The sequence below is a fragment of the Natrix helvetica genome (assembly GCF_964273705.1).
Source record: "Natrix helvetica genome assembly, chromosome: 7".
NCBI classification, from domain to species: Eukaryota; Metazoa; Chordata; class Lepidosauria; order Squamata; family Natricidae; genus Natrix; species Natrix helvetica.
This window is the reverse complement of record NC_138558.1, coordinates 18,166,121-18,180,719: the sequence shown is the minus strand read 5'-3', so window position 1 is coordinate 18,180,719 and position 14,599 is coordinate 18,166,121. Positions and strand designations below refer to the sequence as shown.

General features: G+C 39.5%; 1 protein-coding gene across 7 annotated transcripts in view; it reads right to left on the bottom strand.

The window, feature by feature from the left end:
• The window catches only part of PDLIM5 (PDZ and LIM domain 5), a 243,581-nt gene that overhangs the window by 44,934 nt on the left and 184,048 nt on the right, over nt 1-14,599 (bottom strand). Inside the window, exons 2-7 of one of the 7 annotated variants that reach the window (XM_081960461.1) lie at nt 10,995-11,114; nt 9,847-9,951; nt 7,746-7,874; nt 5,451-5,660; nt 3,099-3,239; nt 1,774-1,908 (exon numbers count right to left, since the gene is read on the bottom strand). The exons of 5 other annotated variants lie outside the window; for them this stretch is intronic. In XM_081960461.1, the coding sequence (XP_081816587.1) occupies nt 1,774-1,908; nt 3,099-3,239; nt 5,451-5,660; nt 7,746-7,874; nt 9,847-9,951; nt 10,995-11,107 (833 nt within the window). In that variant the 5' untranslated portion in view covers nt 11,108-11,114. The remainder of the gene's footprint in view (nt 1-1,773; nt 1,909-3,098; nt 3,240-5,450; nt 5,661-7,745; nt 7,875-9,846; nt 9,952-10,994; nt 11,115-14,599) is intronic. One more of the 7 variants, XM_081960462.1, reaches the window with a different exon arrangement.

Sequence of the window (14,599 nt, the reverse complement as noted above, 5' to 3'; positions counted from 1 at the left end):
TGGCTCTTTGAGTGTTTAAGGTTGACCTAGAGTTTTCTTGAAACACACAGTATGGGGAGGGGTGCGCAAACTTCGTATGCAACAGTCATCTAAAAGGCATGCCTAATTTACATCTCTTGAGGTTTTCTGGATGTGTCTACAGCAAAATTCAGGAAGAGCAAGTGAAGAGTTGTTTCTCAGAATCTTCAAAGATTCACTCAGTTCAAAGTAACCATCAACAAGGAATACAAAACTACGAAGATATGGCAGTGGTCAGAAGGATATTATATGTGCTGTCAGAACATGGCAGGTATAACTGTTAGTTAAAAGGCACAGGCCATAAAGTTTTTGTTTGGTTGACGTGTTGCTTTCATGGCAAAGTTGCATTTTATTGTTGAAAATAGTTGCACTATTTTCTTATTCATTCACAAGTAGAAAAGGTTTTTTATTCTTCCAAAGTTTTCTATATCTTGCTATTGTTAAATACAGAGAGTGGCATTTTCATACATTACGAGGTTAACTCAAAGGTAACATGAACTCAGATTTGGGGAAGATCATATAACAACAGCAGACTTATATACCGCTTTACAGTGCTTTACAGCCCTCTCTTAGCGGTTTACAGAGTCAGCATAAAAGAAAGAAAGAAAGAAAGAAAGAAAGGAAGGAAGGAAGGAAGGAAGGAAGGAAGGAAGGAAAGAAAGAAAGAAAGAAAGAAAGAAAGAAAGAAAGAAAGAAAGAAAGAAAGAAAGAAAGAAAAGAAAAGACTTTTTACTGGTCATGGAGAAGATACGAAGGTTTTTTTAAATTTTCACAAAATAAGCTTTTATATGCTCACATTTTGATAATCTGAATAATATGTACTTATAAAACATTTTAACAGTGAAATCATCCAAGTGTCCCTAAGGAACTAGTTTATTAGACACAATAAATGAGTGAGCTGCATCTAAATCATCAAAACCTCTGCTTTGTTGGTTAAAATAAAACTTGCCAGAAAAGTTGGTTCTCATGTTATCATAGCTGTGGTCAGAAAATATGACACAAAGCAAAATGCACCACCCCACCAGGAAACGTGAAGCTCTTTATGGAGTAGGTGGCAAATGTGTGAATAATCTTTTATTTGCTGTCCCATTTCCCAACTATTGCAGTCAGACTAAGTCAGTAAATATCAGGGGAATAGGAGAAAAAAAGGCTCTCTGTTCTAAGAATACTTCTTTAGAACAACATGTGGTTTCCACACTGGAGGAATTCTGCCAGTACCTCAATCCAGACCTATTGATTCCACTCTAGTAATATTTTCCCACCTTGGAGTTAACTGAAAGGTCATACTTTTTAAATAAGGGAAAATGGTCCTGTGCCATGAATCACATCATAAATTCAAAATGAGTTGGAGGACCACCACCAACCTAAAATTTCTTAAATTAACCTGATTTGAATAACACGACTGGTACCAGCAATGGACACGAGCCATTTATAAAACATTTTGCTGTAATGACTGAAATGTTTTAGCACAGTCTTAACATTAAAATATGACTTTTCTCTCTCACTCCATTAGTCCGATGCAGATACTATGCTAGTAGTGAGTGATTGCTACTCATGCACAAAAGTTTTTGTGTAAATAAACCAGTGACATACCTTCCTTAGTTTTTAAAATGAAGAGCAAAAAGAAATGCATAACTTTTGCTGCAATAGTGCAAGTGGGGTTGAAATTCAAAAAAATCCAAAGAGCCAGTGAGTTAGATATAATGATGAGGATGAGGTAAAAGTGGCTGAGACAATTTGCTATATTTTTACTACCTCCATTTCTTTTGTACTTCCAGAACACTTGTAGATTTCCTTGATGGCCTTGTGCTTTCCAGAAGTGGGGGTTTAATAATAGGAGTAATGAGAAGAGCATCCAACAGAGAACGATAGCTACTATGATCTGGCAGTCTAGTAAATATTTGAAGAGAAAATAGAAGGAAAACTAGTTATAATGAAATAAATAGAAAGCTATTCATGCTAAAACCAAGAAGGAAAATTGCCTTTCATTATCTAGTACCTGGGTACTACATGCATTGCAAGTCAATCAATCAATCAATCAACTAATCAACGTATATTATACCAAGTAATGCTCCCTGATCTTGGATAAAAGAATCCAAGATCTTACTAAAACCTTACTTGATCTTACTAAAACCTTACTAAATCTGCAAAAGTCTCCTCATCCTGTTTTCTATGACATATTGAACACATCAATCTTGGCAAAATATATTAATGTTTATGACAATTGTGAACTTGGAAATTATGTACGATGACTTCATGAAATACTGCACTATTATTAAAATACATAAAGAAAGCTTTAAGTTCAATTTATACTGATTCAATTAAGGGCCTCTTCCAATTTCCCAGGTAAGCTACCAGCTGGTCCCTTGACGAAGCGCTAATTGGGACCAACCCCACTTAGCTTCGGAGACTGCCTAACTAGAATTATATGCCAACAGGATAATTCAGGTTTCAGCAAAATTGATATGTCAAAATTAGAAAGTTAGGTCAAAGAGTTACTTAAATTTCAAACACAGAAGCTGCTCAATTACCTTCTATGAATTCATTTAAATAATTAGAATAATTCCCCCTTACTTCCCGATTATAACTCCTTTACAAAATCTAAAGGTGATAGACTTAGAGTTTTTGTTCAGGGCAATCAATTCAAGATAAAATCAGAATTATCATAAAATCCTACTCACTGGGATAGAAGAGACCAGATATATACATATGTACATATATGTGACAGATTATATTACTGGAGACAATTTTCAGTGGCTAGCACTGATGGTATTACCTAGCTTAGGCAATGAACTGTCTGCAAGAAAACAACCAAGTTCTGAGAGCAGCAAGAACCCTGCAATTTTCTCTACTGTAAATCCAATTAATTGAACTATTCCAAGAAAAAAGGGAGTAAATTGAGACTTAATCACACGATTAATTGATCTATTCCCAAAAAAAGGGGGGGGGGGAAATAAATTGAGACTTTAGCACATGATCCATCTTCTTATCTTAAAAGCACTCAGAACTACATCTCACATATTTCTGTGCTTCTGTGCTATTTGAGCTTCTCTGATATTCCTTTCCGACATAATGTCTACCTGGAACGCATCGAAACAGCGGCAGATACAGTAACAGCGGCATTGCTCCTAACATGCGTTGTTGCCTCCACTGGAAATGAAGTGAAGGGCATTTGAGGACGGGTTAAACAACTTCCCAATGGATTTTCCAATAGCAATTTCCTATGATACAAGATTCAGTCCAAGGGGAGAAAACGAAATCGAATCTGAGATAACTGTAGATAAGCAGAGGTTATGCATACAATTTCAAAACAACAAAAAAAAAAAAACCCTGAAAGGGATAGCAGCACACAAATGTACCAACTTTTTCAGAAACGTTGATAAACTGTTCCTTAATAGAAACATCACCTTGAAATTTGCCTATGTTAGCAAGTGTATAAATAAGAGTCTTATATTCTCGTATACTTTCTACCCTTGACATTTTTGGAAAATTGCATTTAGGTTGCCTGACGTCTTCCAAATGCTAACATTAGAAACACAGCTTTATAGTCTTAGTTTTCCTAATTTATTTAGTGGGACCTGTGTCCAGTTAATGTGTAATGGACTTGGTTTTGCAGCTTGAGTAGCATTGCTCTGAAGGACATTATTAAGCACTGAGCATTAATAATGTAATCTCTTTTTAATTTTTTAAAAAATGCAACGGATTATGATTGAAATACATGACCCAAATACCAGCCTGACTGGTGTTACATATGTACTTATTTAAAGCATCCTCATTAGGTGGCTGAAGCATCCTTTATTTATATACAGTTGGTGTATGATTGGAATTGCACTAAGCCAGTACAATAGTATAAGGCAGGGGTGTCCAAACTTGGGAACTTTAAGACTTGTGGACTTCAACTCCCAGAATTCCCCAGCCAGCTGGCTGGGGAATTCTGGGAGTTGAAGTCCACAAGTCTTAAAATTCCCAAGTTTGGACACCCCTGGTATAAGGAGTCTTCAACTCCTTATACTATTCAACTCCATAGTGAATATATTTCTGCGTCTAAGTTTACACAGTCTCCAGCTTAATTTCAGAAATCCTCTATAAGATTATCAGTTCAAATATTTATAAAAATAACTGTCTTCTGGAAGCTAGCTGGAGATGGAGCAAGAATTTGAACAGAAAAACAGTGTGGGGAAAAAGAAGTTACGGGTCTGATCCAGGGCTGGGCTGTTATGGGTTTGCCCAGGTTTGGGAGAACCCATCGCTAAAGTTACGGCCAGTTCGGAGAAACTCCAAATCCCACCCCTGCCTAGCCCCACCCCACCTCTCCCTTGGATGTGAGGTAAGTGCAGGGCCCATGCTGAGGCTTGGGAAGGGGGGAAAACGGGTTTCCCAGAAGTTCCGGAAGGCAGAAACGGGAGGAAGCAGTTTCCACCCTCCCAGAGGCTTGAAGAAAGCCTCCAGAGCCTGGGGAAGGCGAAAACGCCCCACCCCCCCAGCTGTGGTGCAGGAGGCCGACTAAGCCACGCCCACCATGGCCACGCCCACCTAGCAAAAATCTCATTGCTGAAATTTTTGAAGCCCACCCCTATTCTGATTCTACCTATCCTTTCACTTCGATTCTACCTACTGCCAGTTGTCAGGCACCAACAGATTAGTCTGGACGCTTTGTGAAGTTTTCATAGGGGAGAAAAAGGCTCTTCCATCTTACTAAAATGCGGTAGCTTGAATGAAGGGATTTATTTTTTATCATTCCCAAATGAAGAGCAGCATCTAAGCTACACGTTTGCATTCTTACATTAAAGCTTGAAGTCAGCACAAAGGTTTTATCAAAAAGTTTTTTTTTAAAAAAAAGCATACAATGTCTGATCGCTTCCCCCCCCCCCCCGAGTTTAACATAGCACATTTTATTCCAGATGATTTGGATCAATAGTTAATCGTGTTTAAAGAATAATTCACTTCAGGTGTTTAAAAATGTAGCTGATCTCTCACAGAAAAAAAAAATATTAGTAATGAAGAAAAATGTATGAAACTATTCAACTCTCCCTTAAGAAGTTCTTGGGAGTAAATATAATTTCAAGATGCTGCGCTCCCAGGGAAAAAAAATCAATATACTGTAGGTAAAGTTGCTACTGCTTAGTATTAAGTTTCAAAGAGATTTGTTATATTCAGTCTGTTTGGTGAAGGACTTATTTCTACTGAAATAATAGTCATTCATATGTTTTTTTTTTTACTAACATTTTATCTTCACTGGAGATACTTGTATGTGAACATGCTGATACTTTGGAAGATAAATACTGTTTTCAATCTCTGCCTTGGTAGAAAACTAAGATAGGTAGATAGCAGCTAATCTTCTGCCTTATCATAACTGTTGCACACAACCATAACATAAACAAGGAATCTCCAACTCTTTTAAGCAAGTGTTAATAATGCCAGGATATGAATACCTGCCAGCAAATGGGGACTCCAATGTAGATTTCTCAGGCTGGGCTGACAAAGTAGATTCCATAGAAGCAAGAGAAAGTACTAGTGGTTCAAAGGTCTGAGTTCCCACAGTACTCATCATGGGTGGATCCTTCTTATGATCAGCTTCATTTGTCCCCAACTCTGGAACTGGGGCAATCAGTTCAGAAGACCGAGTTTTTAGTCTTCTTGACCTTAATCAATTAAGAGTTAGGTTTAAGCAGACACTGTATTAATTGCTTAATAACTAAAGCAAATAATTAAAGCACTGGAGGCTTTTTTATAAAGAACTAACATAAACATTGAAGGACCTGTGATCTAGAATAGGAGTCTCCAACCTTGGAGACCTTCTGCAGTTGAAGTCCACAAGTCGTAAAGTTGCCAAGGTTGGAGACCCCTGATCTAGAACAGTCTTTCCAAACCTAAGCACTTTCCGGATTTTAAAAATTCCCAAAATTCTCTCAGCAATGGTCCTATTACTAGGGATTCTAAAAATTAAAGTCTACCACTATGGACCTCCTGCAGATTGGAGAAGGATGGTATACATGAATCTCACATTTAAGATTATCAAATGTTCTTTCTTTCTCTTAAAATAATCCACTTTCTAGGAAATAAAGGAAAATATAATCATGGTTGCCTTTCCCATATCTGAGATGTGCCTAGGACCACTTTCTTTCTCTAACATTAGATGTTACAATCCTTTCACAACATTTGGCAGGTAGGAGCACCATATCAAGGTATGCATCAATACAATAGCAGAGTTGGAAGGGACCTTGGAGGTCTTCTAGTCCAACCCCCTGCCTAGGCAGGAAACCCTATACCGTTTCAGACAAATGGCTATCCAACATCTTCTTAAAGACTTCTAGTGTTGGGGAATTCACAACTTCTGCAAGCAAGCTGTTCCACTGATTAATTGTTCTAACTGTCAGGAAATTTCTCCTTGATTAGTTTCCACCCATTGCTTCTTGTTCTGCCCTCAGGTGCCTTGGAGAATAGTTTGACTCCCTCTTCTTTGTGGCAACTCCTGAGATATTGGAATACTGCTATCATGTCTCCCCTAGTCCTTCTTTTCATTAAACTAGACATATCCAGTTCCTGCAACCGTTTTAGTCTCGTCCCCTAATCATCTTTGTTGCTCTTCTCTGCACTCTTTCTAGAGTCTCCACATCTTTTCTACATCGTGGCGACCAAAACTGAATGCAGTATTGCAAGTGTGGCCTTACCAAGGCATTATAAAGTGGTATTAACACTTCACGTGATCTTGATTCCATCCCTCTGTTGATGCAGCCTAGAACTGTGTTGGCTTTTTTGGCAGCTGCTGCACATGGCTGGCTCATATTTAAATGGTTGTCCACTAGGACTCCAAGATCCCTCTCAGAGTTACTACTATTGAGCAAGGTACCACCTATACTGTACCTGTGCATTTCATTTTTCTTGCCACTCTCAAGATCAGTTGACATGCCACAGAAAAGTTATCCAGATATTAGTAAAAAGGACTAAATTATATGATTCTAGGGGGGATAATTTTTTTTCACTGAAAATTAAATATAGATGATATGCAACTTTTTTCTTTATACAGGAATTGATACTGATGAAATACTAACTTATGGTTTTAATAGCAATTTATGAATCTATCAAAGATTATATCTGTATGAAGGTGTTGACATCTTTATTTTATCTATAAAGGGCCACAAACATATGATCTCAAGGACTCTGTAATATTCTACCTACAGGTTTGTTCTTTATATTCAATAAACTGCTGCCATCTGGTGGAATAAAACACCTTTAGTAGGATGAATATTACAAAAAAAATTACTAAACCTCTAGCAGACTTTTAATGCTCCTTTCTACATTTTATCACACAAAATTCTCCTGTGGGCACAGAAAAGATGCAGAGCATCCCCTCTCTGTAAGGGAAGTGTGAAAACTTTCCTATCAAACAAGATACTATTTAAAAGAAAATAATTTTATCTGTCTTATCCCTTAGTTTTCCAAGGTGACAAAAGATTTTGCTATCTTAATAGACAAACATTTTGCTAACTTAATAGATAGATTTGCCATCTTAATATCTTTATTTAAAGATATTAAATAAATTATTTCATCTCTTTAAATAATTTTAAAATAGGATTTTAAAAATGGTACAGAATAACCATGGTTAAGAATTATGTAAAGAATTCCTGCACTCAGATGGGATTGGACTGGATAATCGATAAATCCCTTCCACAATATGCACTCTATGATTTTACAAACAGTATCCGATTTGATGGATTTGAAACTACCTAGCAATAACCGATGTTGTTTTAGACACAGTAGCTACTTGGCTGTTAATACTCAGAATATGGATGGTCACGGGTGGATGAGGTGCACCCTTGGGTAAGGCTTCCAGAGGATTGTTGATAAAAAGTTCTCTGAAGAAAGAAATGTATAGTACAAATTTAGAATATAAAGTTTTCTAACATTAGCTATAGACTTATAATACAATTAAAATTGGCTTGGCCTTAAATATTAATATTTGTATTGTATGTTGGTATAACATATTAGAGAGGGAGAGTGTATTTTGCATGTAATTCGATATCATATCAAGGAGTTACTTCAATAATTATTAAAAGAAATTGCTCCTTTACAACACTAGCTATATTTATCCTAAGCTTCGTCAAATATTTGGTCAAAACTGTAGATACAATGCTGGGATAGACTACATTGTGCATTGACCTTTACAGCTCTTTATTCCTTACAATGGATTATCTCCAGATTTACACAATATTAAAAAGGTAAACATTTGAATCAACACACATCCATTGAATGGCATCTATTCAAGGATATTTTGGCAATACCAGGAGTTTGCCTTCTTTCTAGGTAATTTTTTAATTTCCTAGTTTAGCCGAAATCCTTTCAATTCCCACATGGTCCAAGTACTACTAAAATTGATTCTACTAAAGTTTTGAACTAAGTCAAGATCGGGAAGGCACTTCTATCTGTGTAGTCTCTGTATTTAGATTACCTTTATTGGAACAAATGAAAATTAAGTTATGCCTACAAAAGTGCCACATGATTTAAAAGACTAATCTTATTTTTTATTCCACAACTGACACTTAATTTTATAATTACTGTATATATACAATAATACAATAGTAGAGTTGGAAGGGACCTTGGAGGTCTTCTAGTCCAACCCCCTGCCTAGGCAGGAAACCCTATACCGTTCCAGACAAATAGCTATCCAACATCTTCTTAAAGACTTCCAGTGTTGGGGCATTCACAACTTCTGGAGGCAAGCTGTTCCACTGATTAATTGTTCTAACTGTCAGGAAGTTTCCCCTCAGTTCTAAGTTGCTTCTCTCCTTGATTAGTTTCCACCCATTGCTTCTTGTTCTACCCTCAGGTGCCTTGGAGAATAGTTTGACTCCCTCTTCTTTGTGGCAACTGCTGAGATATTGGAACACTGCTATCATGTCTCCCCTAGTCCTTCTTTCTCTTAAGCTAGACATACCCAGTTCCTGCAACCGTTCTTCATATGTTTTAGTCTCCAGTCCCCTAATCATCTTTGTTGCTCTTCTCTGCACTCTTTCTAGAGTCTCCACATCTTTTTTACATCGTGGCGACCAAAACTGAATGCAGTATTCCAAGTGTGGCCTTACCAAGGCATTATAAAGTGGGATTAACACTTCACGTGATCTTGATTCTATCCCTCTGTTGATGCAGCCTAGAACTGGGTTGGCTTTTTTGGCAGCTGCTGCACACTGCTGGCTCATATTTAAATGGTTGTCCACTAGAACTCCAAGATATCTCTTTTATAAGTGATATAATTCCTATTGATGTTTGTTAAAATATTCATGACTGGGAGAGACATGGTAACAAGGTCAGCCAATGAATAGGCATAGCAACTAAGTCAGCCAATGGCAGCTTAAACAGATGAGTCTGTGCAGAGAATTAAAACAGATACTTAAGCAATCTGCTGCTCTGAGAAGTAAATTAGCAGTCTGTCTGGGCTTGTCTGCCGATATGAAACTAACTGCTTGTGTTTGCCTGTAACTCTCCTGCCTTGTGTTTACTTAGGAAAACCACCTGTTTGTATTGTACATTTATTCATCTATTCTTACGTATATAAAGAAATCAATGAATCCAGCTGAATCAGTTATCTGTGTGTGCTTTCTGGATTAGATTTTTCTGCAACAAACTGAAAATGTTCATACACAAATTCAGAATAATACAATATTCCTTCAGATATTTGATCATTATTATTATGGGATAATATTTCCTAATAGTTTATGGAATTCTACCAATACAACTGTTGTTCAGATATAGACAATACATCACGTAATAGAAAAACAAGGTGAATGAAGAACATATTAGAATATATTGAAGAAACTATGAAGTATTTACCTCCTGAAAGATGGAGCAGAAGGATTAGGTCCCGATAGTGTGGTAGAAGAAATGGTAGTAAGAGCAGGTTCTATGGTCACAGAACTAGTTGGATTTGCTTCTGCCCTGTTTCATGGAAATTTGTTTCCATTCCATCCCAAATCAGAGAATAAGTCAAAGTTCAAAACATTTTTTTTTCAAAATCTACACCTATACATTTGTTTGGCTATATAGCAAAAATTGTTTGAATTGAGAGTGAACCACCTGATTAGTATCTATGCTAACGTTGAAGCTTTATTTTTACATTTTAATACTGGAAGTTTCAATAAAAATGCAGCATGCAAACCTAATTAGATCTAGAACAGAAATTGTTTCATCTTGGCCTAACAGAATCTGAAAAAAAGCATGTCATGTCACTTTGACATATTAGTACTACTCTGTGTCTCCAGTTTAACCCTACAATAGAGAAGTATCAAATAACAATCTCTTTTTTTCTTAACAACTAAGATCACAATGTTTCCCTTGGCCTTCTTTACCACTTAGCGACTTTCCATGCACTAAGCAACAAAACATACGAAGAGTTGTTGCGTGGAATGGTGCAGTGGCCTAGAGGTAGAACTCTTGCCTCACAATCAGAAGGCTGTGAGTTCGATCCTAAGTGGAGGCAGATATTTCTCTCTCTGGGCACACTGAGAATACACTATATTGCCAAAAGTATTCGCTCACAACTGCTTCTGATTATGTGGATGGGTGAGCGAATACTTTTGGCAATATAGTGTATCTGCTGAACAAAACTCCGCATTGGCGACAGGAATGGCATCCGGCCATTAAAACACTCTGTTAGCTCCATTCAGTTGACCAGACTCCACCCCACAAGGAACTATGGGGTTGTTAAAAGAAGATGAAGAGTTATTGTGTGTGAACATGCCCTCTATGCAAAAAAAGAATCAACTGTAGCTTTCTCCACAGCCTGGAATTTAATAGTAATTGGTAGTAAAGTGATGATAAACATAATGATCAAATGTGATAATTACTTAATCAAGAGTACTTGTGACTTCTTAAGATATTATTAATGGTTATAGTACTACGTGGTGCAGATGAGTTTTCATAACATAATTTAGTCATGAGTGTGGCCTGTGAGCTGATGGAATCACAAAAGAGGAGCCAACCTTTGTGGTGGTGGTGGTTGTGGCGGTGACGGTACGGATTGTTGAAATTCTTCAGGTATTTCGCAGATAGGAGTAGCTTCAGAAGGGGAGTGCTGAGCTTCTAATCCATTCATTAGATCTCTAGATATGATTTATATGAATAATACAGAGTGCTTGTGTTTTCAAGTCTAGCTACTGCAGAAAATACAACTTTTGACAGAATAAAAATAACAATAGTAGAGCCATCAAATACATTACAATTATTTTTTTAAAAAATCTTAGCTTTAGAGAAAAACAAATTTAACATGCCCTACAAAGCCAGAATATGTAAACGGTGTGTGTTTGGGTGTGGGTGCGCGCACTCCCATAGATTATTGCATCAGCCATCAGTAGGGACAGTTATACCCATCTGCATCTGATTCCTGGCAAAATTGCTTTATAATAACTGAACTTGAAACTTAAAGCATAGACAAGGATTATCAGAAAAAAGGAAGAAAAAATGGTAGCAGTAATAGCTCTCAGACTTATATACCGCTTCAGAGTGCTTTACAGCACTCTCTAAGCGATTTACAGAGTCAACATCTTTCCCCCAACAATTTGGGTCCTCATTTTACCAACCTCGGAAGGATGGAAGGCTGAGTCAACCTTCAGCCGGTCAGGCTCGAACTGGAGAAGTGGGCAGAATCAGCCTGCAATACTACATTCTACACACTGCACCAAAATGGCTCCTGGGACATAGCAATGGTTTGGGACATAAAGATCATGGGGAATTAGGTTACAGAAAGATTTAGGGCTTTCGAAATTAAAAACAAAAGAAAAAATAATAATGCAATTACAAGTGCTTGTGTTAAAATTGATAATAGCTATGTGGTGAGGCAGGGGATCTTTGAGAAGGAACTCATGGTCTTACAGCAAAAGAAGAAACATCCAGATTTCATTGTGGCAGGAAAATGAATAAATATATAGGCCTAATCAAAATTCATATTTTCAAAAATGGAAACAACCGACTGGCTCTCCAGTCTTTCAAATGGTAATGCAGTGATGGATCCTTCAGACCCTAATGAAATTAGGTATTGAACTCAGAAGCTAAGTTGTATATGATCAAAATCAATACCTTTCCCCAGACTGAGAAACAGTAGAAGGTACATGATCAGGGATGAATCAATGTCTCCTGTTTTAATATTTTATTTGGGGTGGGGTGGGGTGGATGGGGAAAGTCACTGGATGTAACAGACTATAAATAATACATTAATCAAAACTTTTTTTCTCAATAAAAAATCATCCATATGATCACTTGAAAAGGCTACAAAACCTTCTGTGAAGTTAAGTGCTTTTTATCAGGGCAACCTAGTCTACCAAATTATGGGACGGAACATACAGTGGAACAGTGGTGGGTTTCAAAAATTTTTGGAACCTACTCTGTGGGTGTGGCCTGCTTTGTGGGAGTGGCTTGCCGGCCATGTGACCGGGTGGGAGTGGCTTGCCAGCAATGTGACCGGGTGGGAGTGGGATGTTAGAAGATCCCAAATGAAGTTAGAAAGGCTGGGTCCCAAACCTAGCTGGCTTAACTGGGAGAGGGGGAATAGGGGGTAGAGGTTCACCAAAGACCCTCCTCTCCTTTCCCCCCCAAAAGCAGAGGGTATCAGTATTTAGAGGGAGGTCTCCCAACTTCCCCCCTTTGTGTGTCACTCTTTCTCTCTCTCTCTTCCTCCCATCCCGTTTCTCTCCCCCCTTTCCTTCCTCCTGCTCTTCCTCTGCACGGTTCCCCTCAGTTTTTCACGCTGAGCCATTGGGGGACGTCAGAGGGAGAGAGAGACGAATTGAAGGGTGCAAAGAGAAACCCATTTTGAGAAGCCTCCCTTCCCAAAAGATCGTTGAGAGGAGAAACGGGAGGATTCCCCACCTCACTCAGCGCTGTTTTCAATGGGAGGCTTTTCCCCCTCTCAGCTCTTTCCCTTCCCAAAAGATCGCTGAGAGGAGGAACGGGAGGATTCCCCACCAAACTCAGCGCTGTTTTCAATGGGAGGCTTTTCCCCCTCTCAGCTCTTTCCCTTCCCAAAAGATCGCTGAGAGGAGGAAGGGGAGGATTCCCCACCTCACTCAGCGCTGTTTTCAATGGGAGGCTTTTCCCCCTCTCAGCTCTTTCCCTTCCCCAACGATCACTGAGAGGAGGAACGGGAGGATTCCCCACCTCACTCAGCGCTGTTTTCAATGGGAGGCCTTTCCCCCTCTCAGCTCATTCCCTTCCCAAAAGATCGCTGAGAGGAGGAAGTGGAGGATTCCCCACCTCACTCAGCTGTTTTCAATGGGAGGCTTTCCCCCCTCTCAGCTCTTTCCCTTCCCAAAAGATCGCTGAGAGGAGGAAGGGGAGGATTCCCCACCTCACTCAGCGCTGTTTCCAATGGGAGGCTTTTCCCCCTCTCAGCTCTTTCCCTTCCCAAAAGATCGCTGAGAGGAGGAAGGGCAGGAATCCCCACCTCACTCAGCGCTGTTTTCAATGGGAGGCTTTTCCCCCTCTCAGCTCTTTCCCTTCCCAAAAGATCGTTGAGAGGAGGAACGGGAGGATTCCCCACCTCACTCAGCGCTCTTTTCAATGGGAGGCTTTTCCCCCTCTCAGCTCTTTCCCTTCCCAAAAGATCGCTGAGAGGAGGAACGGGAGGATTCCGTGGAGCAGCGTCGAGATTCTGCGCGGCCATCAGTGGGGAGGCAGGGTCCCCCCTCGCGTTCCTCGTCTTCCCGGATGGCCCCCGGAATCATCGCTCACCGCGCAGCGGTGGTGGCGGGGTGTCAGCCCCGATGCAAAAAACGCCAAGGGGGCGGGGCAGGAAATTACTTCCGGGTTCATTCTCCAACCGGTTCGCGCGACCCGGTAGGAACCCACCACTGGGCCTTATGTACATTTCCTGGGAAAATACATGGGAAAATCCCATTGGGGAAAATTCTACTTAGGGTTAGGGTTATCTCTCCATGAATTCACAGAGCAAAATAGACATTGCCATTAGATTCGGAGCCCATAGGTATGGTTAGGAGGGGGCACGCCTTTTGAGTCGGATGTATGTACATTTCCTGGCAAAATACATGGGAAAATCCCATTGGGGAAAATCCCATTGGGGAAAATTCTACTTAGGGTTAGGGTTAGCTCTCCATGAATTCACAGAGCAAAATAGACATTGCCATTGGATTCGGAGCCCATAGGTATGGTTAGGAGGGGGCACGCCTTTTGAGTCGGATGTATGTACATTTCCTGGGAAAATACATGGGAAAATCCCATTGGGGAAAATTCTACTTAGGGTTAGGGTTAGCTCTCCATGAATTCACAGAGCAAAACGGACATCGCCATTGGATTCAGAGCCCATAGGTATGGTTAGGAGGGGTCACGCCTTTTGAGCCATCCTTATGTACATTTCCTGTGAAAATACATGGGAAAATCCCATTGGGGAAAATTCTACTTAGGGTTAGGTTTAGCTCTCCATCAATTCACAGAGCAAAACGGACATCACCATTGGATTTGGTGCCCATAAGTATGGTTAGGAGGGGGCTCTCCATGAGTTCACAGAGCAAAATAGACATTGCCATTGGATTCGGAGCCCAAAGGTATGGTTAGGAGGGGGCACGCCTTTTGTGTC